At 40.4% G+C, this 14,641-nt stretch overlaps 1 protein-coding gene across 2 annotated transcripts in view; it reads right to left on the reverse strand.

Moving 5' to 3' along the window:
- CDH13 (cadherin 13) overlaps positions 1 to 14,641 on the reverse strand; it is a 1,022,481-nt gene that overhangs the window by 141,182 nt on the left and 866,658 nt on the right. Inside the window, exon 8 of one of the 2 annotated variants that reach the window (XM_027619213.1) lies at positions 10,545 to 10,685. The exons of the other annotated variant lie outside the window; for it this stretch is intronic. Within the exon in view, the coding sequence (XP_027475014.1) occupies positions 10,545 to 10,685 (141 nt within the window). The remainder of the gene's footprint in view (positions 1 to 10,544; positions 10,686 to 14,641) is intronic. 2 annotated transcript variants of the gene reach the window in all.

Genomic DNA, 14,641 nt, shown 5'->3' on the forward strand with positions numbered 1-14,641 from the left:
GAAAGAACAGCAAATAAAGCCTAAACCCAGCAGGAGAAGAGAAATAATAAAGATCAGAGCAGAAATCAATGAAATAGAAACCAAAAGAACAGTAGAACAGATCAACGAAACTAGGAGCTGGTTCTTTGAAAGAATTAACAAGATTGATAAACCCCTGGCCAGACTGATCAAAAAGAAAAGAGAAATGACCCAAATCAACAAAATCATGAATGAAAGAGGAGAGATCACAACCAACACCAAAGAAATACAAACAATTATAAGAACATATGACGAGCAACTCTATGCCAGCAAATTAGATAACCTGGAAGAAATGGGTGCATTCCTAGAGATGTATCAACTACCAAAACTGAACCAGGAAGAAATAGAAAACCTGAACAGACCTAGAACCACTAAGGAAATTGAAGCAGTCATCAAAAATCTCCCAAGAAACAAAAGCCCAGGGCCAGATGGCTTCCCAGGGGAATTCTATCAGACATTTAAAGAAGAATTAATACCTATTCTCCTGAAACTGTTCCAAAAAATAGAAATGGAAGGAAAACTTCCAAATTCATTTTATGAGGCCACCATTACCTTGATCCCCAAACCAGACAAAGATCCCATCAAAAAGGAGAATTACAGACCAATATTCTTGATGAGCATGGATGCAAAAATTCTCACCAAAATACTAACCAATAGGATCCAACAGTACATTAAAAGGATTATTCACCACGACCAAGTGGGATTTATCCCTGGGCTGCAAGGCTGGTTCAACATCCGCAAATCAATCAACGTGATACAATATATTAACAAAAGAAAGAACAAGAATCATATGATCCTCTCAATAGATGCAGAAAAAGCATTTGACAAAGTACAGCATCCTTTCTTGATCAAAACTCTTCAGAGTATAGGGATAGAGGGTACATACCTCAATATCATAAAAGCCATCTACGAAAAACCTACAGCGAATATCATTCTCAATGGGGAAAAGCTGAGAACTTTTCCCCTAAGGTCAGGAACGCGGCAGGGATGTCCACTCTCACCACTGCTATTCAACATAGTATTAGAAGTCCTAGCCACAGCAATCAGACAACAAAAAGAAATCAAAGGCATCCAAATCGGCAAAGAGGAAGTCAAACTCTCACTCTTTGCAGATGATATGATACTATATGTGGAAAACCCAAAAGACTCCACCCCAAAGCTGCTAGGACTCATACAGGAATTCAGTAAAGTAGCAGGCTATAAAATCAATGCACAGAAATCAGTGGCATTCCTATACACCAACAACAAGACAGAAGAGAGACAAATCAAGGAGTCGATCCCATTCACAATTGCACCCAAAACCATTAGATACCTAGGAATAAATTTAACCAAAGAGGCAAAGGATCTGTACTCAGAAAACTATAAAATACTCAGGAAAGAAATTGAAGAAGACACAAAGAAATGGAAAAACGTTCCATGCTCATGGATTGGAAGAACCAACATTGTGAAGATGTCAATGCTACCTAGAGCAATCTACACATTCAATGCAATCCCCATCAAAATACCATCCACTTTTTTCAAAGAAATGGAACAAATAATCCTAAAATTTGTATGGAACCAGAAGAGACCCCGAATAGCCAGAGGAATATTGAAAAAGAAAAGCAAAGCGGGCGGCATCACAATTCCGGACTTCCAGCTCTATTACAAAGCTGTCATCATCAAGACAGTATGGTACTGGCACAAAAACAGACACATAGATCAATGGAAGAGAATCGAGAGCCCAGAAATGGACCCTCAACTCTATGGTCAACTTATCTTTGACAAAGCAGGAAAGAATGTCCAGTGGAAAAAAGACAGTCTCTTCAACAAATGGTGTTGGGAAAATTGGACAGCCACATGCAGAAGAATGAAACTGGACCATTTCCTTACACCACACACACAAATAGACTCCAAATGGTTGAAAGACCTAAATGTGAGATAGGAGTCCATCCAAATCCTAAAGGAGAACACAGGTAGCAACCTCTTCGACCTCAGCCGCAGCAACTTCTTCCTAGAAACATCACCAAAGGCACAGGAAGCCAGGGCAAAAATGAACTATTGGGATTTCATCAAGATAAAAAGCTTTTGCACAGCAAAAGAAACAGTCCACCAAACCAAAAGACAACCGACAGAATGGGAGATCATATTTGCAAATGACCTATCAGATAAAGGGCTAGTATCCAAAATCTATAAAGAACTTATCAAACTCAACACCCAAAGAACAAATAATCCAATCAAGAAATGGGCAGAAGACATGAACAGACATTTTTCCAAAGAAGACATCCAAATGGCCAACAGGCACATGAAAAAGTGCTCAACATCGCTCGGCATCAGGGAAATCCAAATCAAAACCTCAATGAGATACCACCTCACACCCGTCAGAATGGCTAAAATTAACAAGTCAGGGAACGACAGATGTTGGCGGGGATGTGGAGAAAGGGGAACCCTCCTACACTGTTGGTGGGAATGCAAGCTGGTGCAACCCCTCTGGAAAACAGTATGGAGGTTCCTCAAACAGTTGAAATTAGAGCTACCATTCAATCCAGCAATTGCACTACTGGGTATTTACCCCAAAGATACAAATGTAGGGACCCGAAGGGGTACGTGCACCCCAATGTTTATAGCAGCAATGTCCACAATAGCCAAACTGTGGAAAGAGCCAAGATGTCCATCGACAGATGAATGGATAAAGAAGCTGTGGTCTATATACACAATGGAATATTATGCAGCCATCAAAAGGAATGAGATCTTGCCATTTGCAACGACGTGGATGGAACTGGAGGGTGTTATGCTGAGTGAAATAAGTCAATCAGAGAAAGACATGTATCATATGACCTCACTGATATGAGGAATTCTTAATCTCAGGAACAAACTGAGGGTTGCTGGAGTGGTCGGGGGTGGGAGGGATGGGGTGGCTGGGTGATGGACATTGGGGAAGATATGTGCTACGGTGAGCTCTGTGAATTGTGTAAGACTGTTGCATCACAGATCTGTACTTCTGAAACAAATAACGCAACATATTTTAAGAAAAAAGTAAAAGAAGAAGATAGCAGGAGAGGAAGAATGAAGGGGAGTAAGTCAGAGGGGGAGACGAACCAGGAGAGATGATGGACTCTGAAAAACAAACTGAGGTTTCTGGAGGGGAGGAGGGTGGGGGGATGGGTTAGCCTGGTGATGGGTATTGAGGAGGGCACATTCTGCATGGAGCACTGGGTGTTATGAATAAACAATGAATCATGGAACAGTACACCAAAACAAATCATGTAATATATGGTGATTAACATAACAATAAAAAATTAAAAAAATAATTATCAACTGAGATTCTGCATCCAGCGAAAATTACATAAAAAATTCAGGTAAAAAAGATGCTAATAATAAATGAGAGAGTTTGTCCCCAACAGACTTGCACTATTTTTAAAATAAAAAAATAATTCTTTTATCAGAGGAAAATTAACCCATATGGAAGCACTGAAACATGAAGGGATAAGTGATAATACAAAGGGTGAATAAATGGATGCTTGTTCAATAAAGTAATATTTTTGTAAAATGTGAAATATTCGTAGAATTAAAACATGACAACAAGATCTCAAAAGACAGGAGTGGGACAAAAGGAGTTCAGGTGTTCTAAGGTCCTTGAAGAATGCAAGAAGTGGTAAAAATGCAAATTTATATTAGATTCTGTAAGTCAAGGATGTATATTTCAATTTCTCAGAAAGTAGTACGAGAATATGAAAATGAAGTATAATAAATAAGTTATAGCAGAATATAAAATGATAAAAATACTGGATTATTTAAGAAAGGTCAGAAATGAGAGAAAAAGAACTATATGAAGGTGCTCAGATAGGAAAGAAATACTAGGATCGGTAGACTTAAACTCACATATATGTTTTTGGCATTACATGTAAATGGACAAAATAATCCAAGTAAAATTGGAACTGATAAATAAAAACCCAAATATACATTGCCTATAAGAAATGCACTTTAACATAAGATTACAGGGAACTTGAGAGAAGAAAGGATGGAAAAAATACAGTATGATAACACTAACCTTAAGAGAGCTACGGTAGTTATTCTAATACCAGATGAGGTAAATGTCAAAGCAAAAAGCATTTCCAGAGGTAGAGAGTAAATTTTGTAATAATAAAAGATCAAAACATCATGGAGATATGACAATTTTGTAAGCACTTAATAACACAGCTTCAAATACTCAAAGAAAAATTAGATACAACTAACAGGAGAAATAGATATATCTATAATGATTGGATATCATATCCATTCTTTCAGTAACTGATAGAAAAGATTAACAGACAAAATATGTAAAGGATTTGAACAAAAATATTAAAAAACTATAGATTTCACATTGTTTTCATGGCACTCGGGCTATTTATCAAAACTGATCATATTCTGGGTTGTAAAACAAGTTTCAATAAATAGCAAAGGACTATAACCATTATCAGTATGATCTCCAACCACAGTGGAATTAAACTAGATGTTAATAAATCCTAAGTATGTGGAATTAAGCAATATACATTTAGGCAGTGGTCAGTGAGAGGGATTTTAGGAAGTTCCTGAGCTGGTGATCAGGTTCTGTTTCTTGATCTGGGTTTTGCGTTTGACTTATGAATCATAGAATCACTCAATATTTGTGTACTTTTTTTGTATGAGAGTTACATGTTTATTTAAAGAAAGGCCATAAAACTTGAGTTAGCCATATTAATTGCAATTTAGAAAGACATTTTGGAATGTTTTGATAAAATAAGTAAGCAATTATGAACTCCTAATTTGGAGCAATATTGTAGGTCACTTCCTTTTCTTTCTGACTATTAGGGAATCGAGAGAAAATTCAGATAAAAGTTAGTGGATTATACACGAATGTTCATAACAGCATTATTCACAACAGCCAAAAAAAACTGAAAGAGCCCAAATATCCATCGATGGATGAATGGATAAACAAAATGTTGTAAATCCATAGAATAGAGTATTATTCGGCCATAAAAAGGAACGAAGTTCTGATACATGCTACAAGGCGGAGGAAGCTTGAACACATAAGTGAAAGAAGCGGATCACAAAAGGCCACATACTGCCTGACTCCATTTATATGAAATGCCCAGTATAAGCAAGTCCATAGAAATACAAGGAAGATTAGTAGTTGCTAGGGGTTGTGCGGAAATGGGGATGGGGAGTGATTGCTATGGGCATGGGGTTTCTTTGGAGTGATGGAATGTTCTGGAATTAGCGGTGATGGCTGCACAACTTTGTGAGTCTACTAAAAGCCAACGATTTTACATTTTAAAAGGGTGATCTTTATGGTATGTGAATTATATCTTTAAAAAGTTATGAAAAATACTTAATGGAATGTGAAGCAGAAGTGGCAAAGTTAAGGAATGAAATAAATAGATGTTATCCTGACATCATTCTGCATCAGATTGTTCATTAAGAGGAAAAAGTAAATTTCTAAAACAAGAAATAAAATAGCTCCTTGATTGCCTGATAAACCAATAAATGAAGAGGAGTGAATCATGATGAACACATTGGTAAAGACTTAAATTTCTTGCAATTTAACCTGCCATGTCAACATCAATAAAGGTAATATAAAACTCTTAACATGCCTCAAAACAAGGGCATAGATGACCCCCATGGATGACATGGTTAACAAGGGTCATCAATTTACACAAAAGCATTTGAAATTGTACAATTACTATTTGTGTATATTGTATATAATTGTGTGTGTGTGTGTGTGTGTGTGTGTGTGAGTATGTATGTATACACACTTGAATGAGAAACTTGATATTTTCTCAAATTTAACACTTCTCAAAATTTATATGTTTTCCAACTATGAAATGTGTCGTGAAGGTGAAAAAACATGTTTCTAAAATCTCAGTCATACAGAGCAAGTTCCTATCAACCCTACCAGGGGAAAGACTAGGCTTTTTGTTCTCTTTCTATAGAAGTGATATTTCATAGTTATTATATAAAGATGAGACCACAGAGTTTGCCATCAAACGTGTAAGAGTGAAGGCATTACAGGGTGAATTAGGCAGTTAACTATTAAATATTTTATTGTAACAGCTAATAGTCCAAAGAAAAATAAGATTCCCAAGGCATCAAGGTTTCTTGAAGACCCAACACCGGTTTTTAGGATTTGGAGCCCAACCCTCCACACCCACTTGATAACCCAATGTGAGCATTTGCCCGTGGCTCAGGTTCAGCTCGCCGGCTTCCTTTTCATGCCATTTACCTTCACCCCTCTATGAAAACCACGGTGTTTACCCATCTCTCATCTGCCAGCTGGAGGACAGGACCTTTTAAGTTGTATGACAGTTTTATTACAGATGTTGTAATGTGATAGCTCAAAACATGGCAACATTTACCTTAGAATTCATTAAATAGCTAAAAAAAAAATCCTAAGTTATTAAGTTTAAATCACCAATTGCCATATTAAGGTAAAACCTGAAAATTAATTGATTGGAAAAATGAAGAAAAACTCAATGTCTGAAACTAACATTTAGTAGAATCTTTGTGTAAAAACTATTAGGAAAACTCAAAGAGGACTGTCCACAGGGAGACAAAAGCTTCTAACCCAAATATTCGCAAAAGTCAAAAGATAAAAATTGAATTCATGTATCAATTTTAAGTATGTCCATGGCTCATCCTACCCAGTGACACAGTTCTAATGTTAAGATGATCTTCAGGAAGCATTCAGCAAATACTGAATTATTGAGTGCCTACTCGGACCGTGACCTCTTAAGAATAAGAGAGATGTGGCCTTGCCTCTCAGCAAGCTTATAGTCCATGGAAACAAATACAATGGAACACACAGATGAGCTGACTTTGTGCTCAGAATTTACTTTTAAAAATAACCTTTAAAATATCTCCTTCCTCAGGAACCACCCCTGTATAGTCAGGGCGGCAACATGCCAACTCAAGATGGAATTATTTCTCACGCTCCCTTACCGATAAGGGAGGCTAAGGAGATGTGGCTTTCTGGGGAAGCTCTTCAAATGACCTTTACGTAGAGGCCAGGCCCTTCTTTGCCCTTCTCATTTCCTGATCCTTTCTTCCTGTGATGTGGACACAATGGCTAGGGCTGCAGTGACCCTACTGTACTCTGAGGCAGGCTTGGAGAAGGTGGAGAAGAAAGATAAGAGGAATCAGGGACATGGTGATGTCCTGGTGTCAGCACATTGGCCTGGGACTATCTACCTACACATTCTCATGTGAAAGAAACCATACCTCTGCCTCCTTTAACACAGTGTTATTTCCAGTTGCTCTTAATTTGTGGCCGCACACAACTTCTCTTTCAAACAGATAAGAAAACTAATATCTCTACAGAAGGACGATCACGTCAAAAAGAATTCAAACAAACCAACCAACAAAACAACCATATATTCCTGTGAACTTCCTAAGAAATGTCTTAACATACATAGAAACCTATATAAGACAACATCTTGGACAATTTTTCTAGACATCCTCAAACCCAAATGACCACCATTTCCATTCTGGAATGATTAAACCTCGACTTCCCCCTCTAAACATTATTTCAGCTTCAAGATCACACGCGCCATGTTTCTTCTCTGCTCCTTGTATAGCCTACTGTCCCACCTCTTCCACATCCCAGAGACCACTGCACTGGGCTGAGCTCTTCTCAGGACTTCTCCTTCCCCCCTTAGCAGGTTTCTCTTGGCCTGTTTTGCTTTTGTTCATAGTGATGTATTTTACTGATTCTGCCACCTGTCCTTCAAAATTCCTTCTCCCCTTGAACTCTAGGGTCTAAACCATTGATTTCAAATGAGCGGGTTCATAGATCACGTTAGAGGAAAACAGCAGCCTTTCAACATGGGAAGACATGCCCCTTTGGATTACGAATGTCAGTTGACCTTTTACCTTTTAGAAACATTATCATCATCCTATCATCATCTTGCTCACCACCACCATCTTGCTCACCGCCATCTTCTTCGTCACTGCTTTCATCCCACCACTGTCTTCACCAACGCCTTCCTTATTACCACTGTTCTCATCACCAACACGCTAGAGAACGGTCGGTGACCAGCACTATCTAAACGCTTTCCATCACCGGCTCATTTCATATTCACAAGAACCTAGTGAGGTAGGCTTTATTGTCAGCCCATTCAACGGGTGAAGAAACTAGAACATAAAGGGTTAACACGCTCATATCCATGGTGGGATCTGAATCCTGTTCTGGTTCCAGAGCCCATCTCTTCTCCTCTGTGTTATACTACCTCTGGCAATTCTGGCATCCAAAATGTATAAATCCCTTTTCAACAACAAAGAAATCAGCCTTTCAGGAATATGTTAAGGAAATCTGCGGACTTCCTTTATCCAGCATTGGACAAGGACTACTTTGGGACATCTGATACCCAAGAGGGAGAGTTTCATGGACTTGCTAGTTACCCATTCCTCTCATTTTCTTTCTTATATCTCTGTATGAGTTGAGACATCACTTTTGCCCTGTGGGAATCTAAAGCTTGTTGTCAAATGTCCATTTGAAGAGAAGTTCTGTGCTTTTGCTGACATCCACAGGTGACTATATTTTCCATGACACTACTCAGTGTCTCTTACTCTTTACTTAAGATCTACGTTAAATTTTTCCTTGGAGTCAGTGGTATTAACAACAACAACACAAATCTCTCCCTCATGGTATTTAGTTCATGACTAGGCACATACTTCTTGTTTCCTGAGTCACAGGAGCTAAATTCAGGGCTGCACTGAGGTAACTAATTAGTCTCAGACACCTGGCAACATTGATGGGTCTTCTTATTTTTAGATTGGGGTTAGGTAATTTTTATTTTCATTATAGGTAGGTAGATAGTCCCAGGCCAAATATATCTATATTGAATATGAAAACATGCCTTTAGTACTTTTTTGTAAATAGCTTTGGAAAAAGCATTGGAAATAGAAATTCTGTAGGTAAACCAGTAGCCACATGGGACACCAGCTCAGTGAGACATGACGAGGTGGCCCAGGAAACGTTATTCCCAGGGCCAAATAAGTCTGAAAAACCCTACAGACTATTCCTACCCCTCTTAGAGAAACAAAGCATTCTAAAGGTACCTGGGAGTGCTGCAGTAAAAGAAATCTTTTTTTTCTATTCAACTCAGGGTCCCCCACATCTAGTTGACCGTGAAGTCTTCCCCTGCCCTACAGTGATGTAACCCATGGAACCAGTTTTTTGGAATACCAGTTTGGGCAACTTGGGAATAGTGAGCAATCTGTTTTAGCAGTCATAGGAACATGTTATAGGAAGCAAAAGAATGAAGTCATATCAGCTGCTTTGGCCTCTGCCATGTGGAGGTTGGAATCCTGAGTGCCCAAGACCTCCTGGGTGAGGGGGAGATTTCCACCCTGAATGTGTCGCGCACGCACGGCTGCGGGGATAGAGAGGGCACTGGGAAGCCAGAGGGCCCACCTCTCCTGAACCATCGGGAGTAGCCCTGGGACTCTGGAGAGAGGGGTGGGGCAAATGCAAATCCAGACATATGCGCCCTTTTTTTCCCCTGAATGTCAGGGAGGGTGGAAAACAGGAACCACAGATAAGGAGGCATAATACCGCAGTTAGTTGCATGGCTCCCTGGGAACCGTGTTCACATCCCATTTCTGTCACTGACTCTGCCCGTGACCTTGGAGCAGTCATCCCAGTCACCCAGATTCTTTGAGCTGCAAATAAGCTCCCTTACTGGTAAAGGGTGGTTAATGAAACCAACCTCACACAGTCAAACGAGGCAAAGAATCGCAGGTGGAGAGCCCCGTTGGTGGTGGCAGATGCACAGCAAAGTCTCAGCCAATGACACAGGCTATCTTTACTGATTCTATGCTCTTGGTCAGTAAGAGGGGTGTCAAATCCTTGGCTCAGGCCCCGATCCCCCAAAGAAACCACGGCATTATCATATTTCCATCAGATGCAAAGTACAAATAACTTCCTGGTTTGGATGCAAATGTAGCAACTGGGGAATGCAATTTTGTGTACTCAGCCCATCCCCAAACATTGCTCCATTGGAATAAATGGGGACCAGCCACCATGATCCATAATCACAAAAGCACAAGAGCCCAGAATAAATAATGGCTCTTCTGGACAAGCTAACTTGGTTGTAATTTATAAGCTCCTGGGCCACCTTGTTATTGCCAAGAAAATCTGCTTTACCTTCTAGCTGCTGTTCCGTCTGCCCTCTCAATCTGCACTTGCTGGAAAAAAAAGTTATTGTTATGCTAAAAGCACAACAGGCCTCACATAACTCAGTGCTAAATAACACCGATAAAACTAGGAAAATGGCACTTTGGCATTAAAAGTTACTTTCTTATGGACTTTAACAAGATTCAGTGCTTTTGTTCTCACAACGCTCTTTTCAGCTTTACGTACACACAAAAGACACAAACATGAAAAAGTACGCAAGAGCAAAACAACACTCCCTCTCCCACAAGGTGGGTTTTCATGTGCAAACCGGGAGCAACAGGGGCTGTAGTACATGGAATGAATACCCATCAACAATCATGGCTGTGAACAGCCGGGCTGGTGGGCAGAGGCCGTTTACCTCTTTCCTGGTGAATTTTGGTGAGTGATCGTTTTTATCATCGATCATAATTGTTGCTGTGGCCGTGCCTGTTAACCCGACATCCAGTCCAGCCATGTCCTGAGCCTCGATGATCAATTCATACTTGGGATTTTCCAGAGTCTGTAAAGCAAAAACACGGCAGACAAGATGGCATTTAGGTTTGGGCTGCCACCTGGGATACAGGGGTCGTGGGGGCCACGCCACCCCCTCCCCTGTCAGGGCAGGCACCTCACACCCACAGAGCCTGCACCTGTTCTCCATAACTGTGTCGTTGGACTCTCTCCAATACGAGACTGTCACGATTCATAGACCGGATACAGTCGTGGGGACGGAATCTGTTTTCTGTCCTTATTTAACAGGGCATTTGAGACATTCCAGACTGTTTCATTTCCAGGCTTTAGGGTATACAATGCATGTTTGACGTCCACACCCACTTATGTCATTTCACAGTGACCTCATGAAACTGGTCTACAGTGGAGGTTAAGTGTGATGATGAGATGGGGACAAAGATGGCAGCTCTGGGAACTCACATTTACTGAACAACCTGCTAGCCAGGCATTGGGTACTGGACTTTGTACTTAATCTTTCCAACTGTGTATTAAGGCGCATATATGGTTCCCATTTTCAGCTAATTATGGCATTAATTCTCCTTATTTGCTTAAACCATTTTGGAGTGTTTTCTTAATCACTCACAGAGTTCAGGTTGAATCACCTTCAATAACACAAATAAAAGGTCCTACCAGTTGCAAATCGTCCTGCTGGTATGACCGCTTCAAAGGCTATTGCTTATACCAACCAACAATTAAGAAATACCATGGGGAGCCAAAAACAAAAACACAGTGAGGATCTAGAATTTCCTTCTAAAACCAAGAGTTTACATGGTAAATTTTAATAGCTCAATGCTATGCTGTCCCTAAAACTTCCCAGTATTTTTAAAGGGTGTCTGGCTCCCTAGGGTACCTTTAATTGGTTGTTTCTTAACTAAGAGCTTCTGAGCTACTAACTTAAGGAGTAGGAGCTCTGTTATACGGTTTGGAAGGCTCTAAACTCTTAGATTTGAGAGGAGCTGGGATGCTGAGACACTCCTTGGACAGGATTATTCACAATGTTTCCCAGTCCCCAGCTTTATTGAAATATAGTTGACATATAAGATTGTGTATGTTTAAGGTGTACCTACGCTGACTGGATACACGTATGTATTGTGAAATGAGCTCCACTGGGATGGAAGGTCACATGATTGTCTAACTGCTGAGTGCAAACAGAATTTAACACCAAATCTAGCTCTAGGTGATTCTGGTTGTGCCTGGTTCAGTTCCATCTACTCTCAAGTGAAAGCTAGAAAATCATCAGCTTAATTTGAGTGACTTTCTACTTACCATCACCCACAAGTTCGATTGGATTTACTACTTGCCATAAATTCTGCAGCTGGACCATATGAAACCAGTAGATTGGGCCCATTTTCAAAGTCTTTCCTGAGTGTCTCTGGACAATAAAACCACTAGCCAGGTCTAATTTCTAGTATAACATTTTTACTTTTCTAATAAAACATTACATGATTTTGGAAGCATTGAATCATTAAAAATAAGAAATTACATGAGCTTTTCCAATATTGAAGAGATCATGGCAAACTCAATAGCCACTTTCCCCATGTAATGTCACTGACCAATATCAATTCCCGACATCATTTTAAGGGCTGCATAAAATATAATGATATGCATAATTTATAATTTACTTCATCATCTTCTCTTATTAGGACTTTAGGTTATTTCTAGTCTCTAAAAATTTTTGACAATTTCAAATCACACTGCGATGAACATCTGTATTCAAGAAGCTTTCGATATAATTTGACTATTTTTTGAATGCTAGATTCCAAGAAGTCAGTCCAAGAGTATAAACATTTTAAGGCTCTTTACAGTTGACCCTTGAACAATGTGGGGCTTAGGGGCGCCCAACCCCCATGTGGTTGAAAATCCATGTATAACTTGACTCCCCAAAAAGCTCACTACTAATAGCCTACTGTTGACTGGAAGCCTTACTGATAACATAAATAATCGATTAACACATATTTTGCATGTTATATGTATTACATACCATATTCTCACAATAAAGTAAGATAGACAAAAGAAAATCATAAGGAAGAGAATATATATATATATATGTATATATATATAGTGTTGTGCTGTGTTTATTGAAAGAAATCTGTGTATAATCCACCCAGCAAAAACCGCTGTTGTTCAATGGGTCGTCTGTATTCCTATTTCAGTACTGTTAACCTAGAAGATCTGACCAGTTTTCCTATCAGTCCTGCTAGAACATTTAGTGTATGATCCTGGGCATGGCTTCTCCCTAAAGAACAGCTCATCTTGCCCCATGAAGCAAACTGGGGGCTGAGCGTGGTTGTGGGATTGCTATCTAACACAGCCGTGAATTCCTCCCAGCATCGCCCTGCCCCAACACGCAGTGCAGGTTACTATGGACACACCCCACAGGACAGCTTCAAGCACCAACTGTAGTGGACACGTGCTGTTCTGCTTTCCCAGTGTCCACCCCCTCTTCCCCTTGGACCCATGCCATCATTCTTTGGGGGGCCTCACCCCTTCCTCACTCTCAGCCCAGGTGGACTTCAGGTAGCGTTGACTCTATCCATGATGGAGGGATGGTCACGTGGCTTAGGCCTGGACGATCAGGGTCTCCCCTTCCCAGGATCTGGCGATGAGCATGTAACCCAAGTTAGACCACCCAGGACTGAAACTCAAAATTCCGGGACATACTTATTTTAGAACCCTTAGGTAGAAGGAGTTCTCTTTCTATTGGACTTGGAGGTGGTCGGACGCAAATCTGGGGCTGGTAGTGGCCATTTGCAAGCACACAGAGAAAGTCAGCCTGAGAGAGAAGACAACATAGAACCACCGGAGGTAGAGAGGGAGTTCTTTCAACCTTATTCAAGACATTTAATAGTGATCCTTGAAGGCAGGATCTCCCCCTCATATTTTGTGAGTTCTAGGAGCTAATAAATTTCTCCTTTCCCTAAGACATCTAAATTAAATGTTCCACGAGTAGCAACAAGGAGTTGTGACTAATACTGCAACTAACGCTGTGATCAATTATCTGGTTATTTGCAAGAAAGTGTGAGAGCTATTGTATGATCCGACGGTATCACAATAGGCTCTTCACACCAGAGTTCTAATCATCTCCTGCATACATGGTTTTCTCCTTTTCCCTTCCACAGAAACATTTTTGTTTTTGGACCAGAGATGGTTCTTCTAATTTTTTCCTTCATTAGTTTTTACACCCGTTTAACTGGAAGTTATTAAACATCTAGTCTAAATATTGTGCTGGGGGCTGGGGATCCAGGGATGGGAAAACAGGGTCATTTCTTCAAGTTGTCGAGGGAAGTTTCAGGGTCAAGCACAGGCATATAGTCACGAATAATAGCACCAAAGTGGAGTCATGGCTAAGCGGAGACAGGTACACATTCTTAGGATAGCTCACAGGAAGGACGCATTGGCTTAACTCTCTTGTAACTGAACGAATTTTATAAATACATTTTTAAAAAGGAACCGGCCAATTCCCGTCTCTTGAAGTAAACAAAACTTTATGACTGCAACGAGAAATAGATTGATTAACCCCGTCGGAAGTCAATTAGACAATTAGAGAGATAGGTGGTGTGGTTTGGGATGAGATGTTCCCAAAGTCTCAATTTTCTGGCAAACTTAAGGCTACTATTAACACATGTTTTTATTCTTGGAGAGATACCCAGTTATCGCAAGGAAAATAGAAACAATACGGTTGCTTCTAGAGTGGAAAGTGAGGACGGTCCACCTCCGAGAGGCAATGACCGTTCGTGGTCCGTTGTCTCCTTCCTTTTCCCACACATTACACGTGCGCGTGCGCGCACACACACACTTCCTATGCACACATCTTTAAACAAGTGATACCGTTCGCACAGCTGTGCAAGTTGTTCGGCCCTATTACCGCCGTCCCTGGGCTCACAGGCCTGTCTGTTCGTTTTCAGCCCTGTATTTGAGCCCACGGGCTGGACCCACCACCATTCACTCAGCCCTTCCCGACTGGAT

This window comes from Zalophus californianus, chromosome 17 (assembly GCF_009762305.2).
Source record: "Zalophus californianus isolate mZalCal1 chromosome 17, mZalCal1.pri.v2, whole genome shotgun sequence".
In the NCBI taxonomy this organism is placed as follows: domain Eukaryota; kingdom Metazoa; phylum Chordata; class Mammalia; order Carnivora; family Otariidae; genus Zalophus; species Zalophus californianus.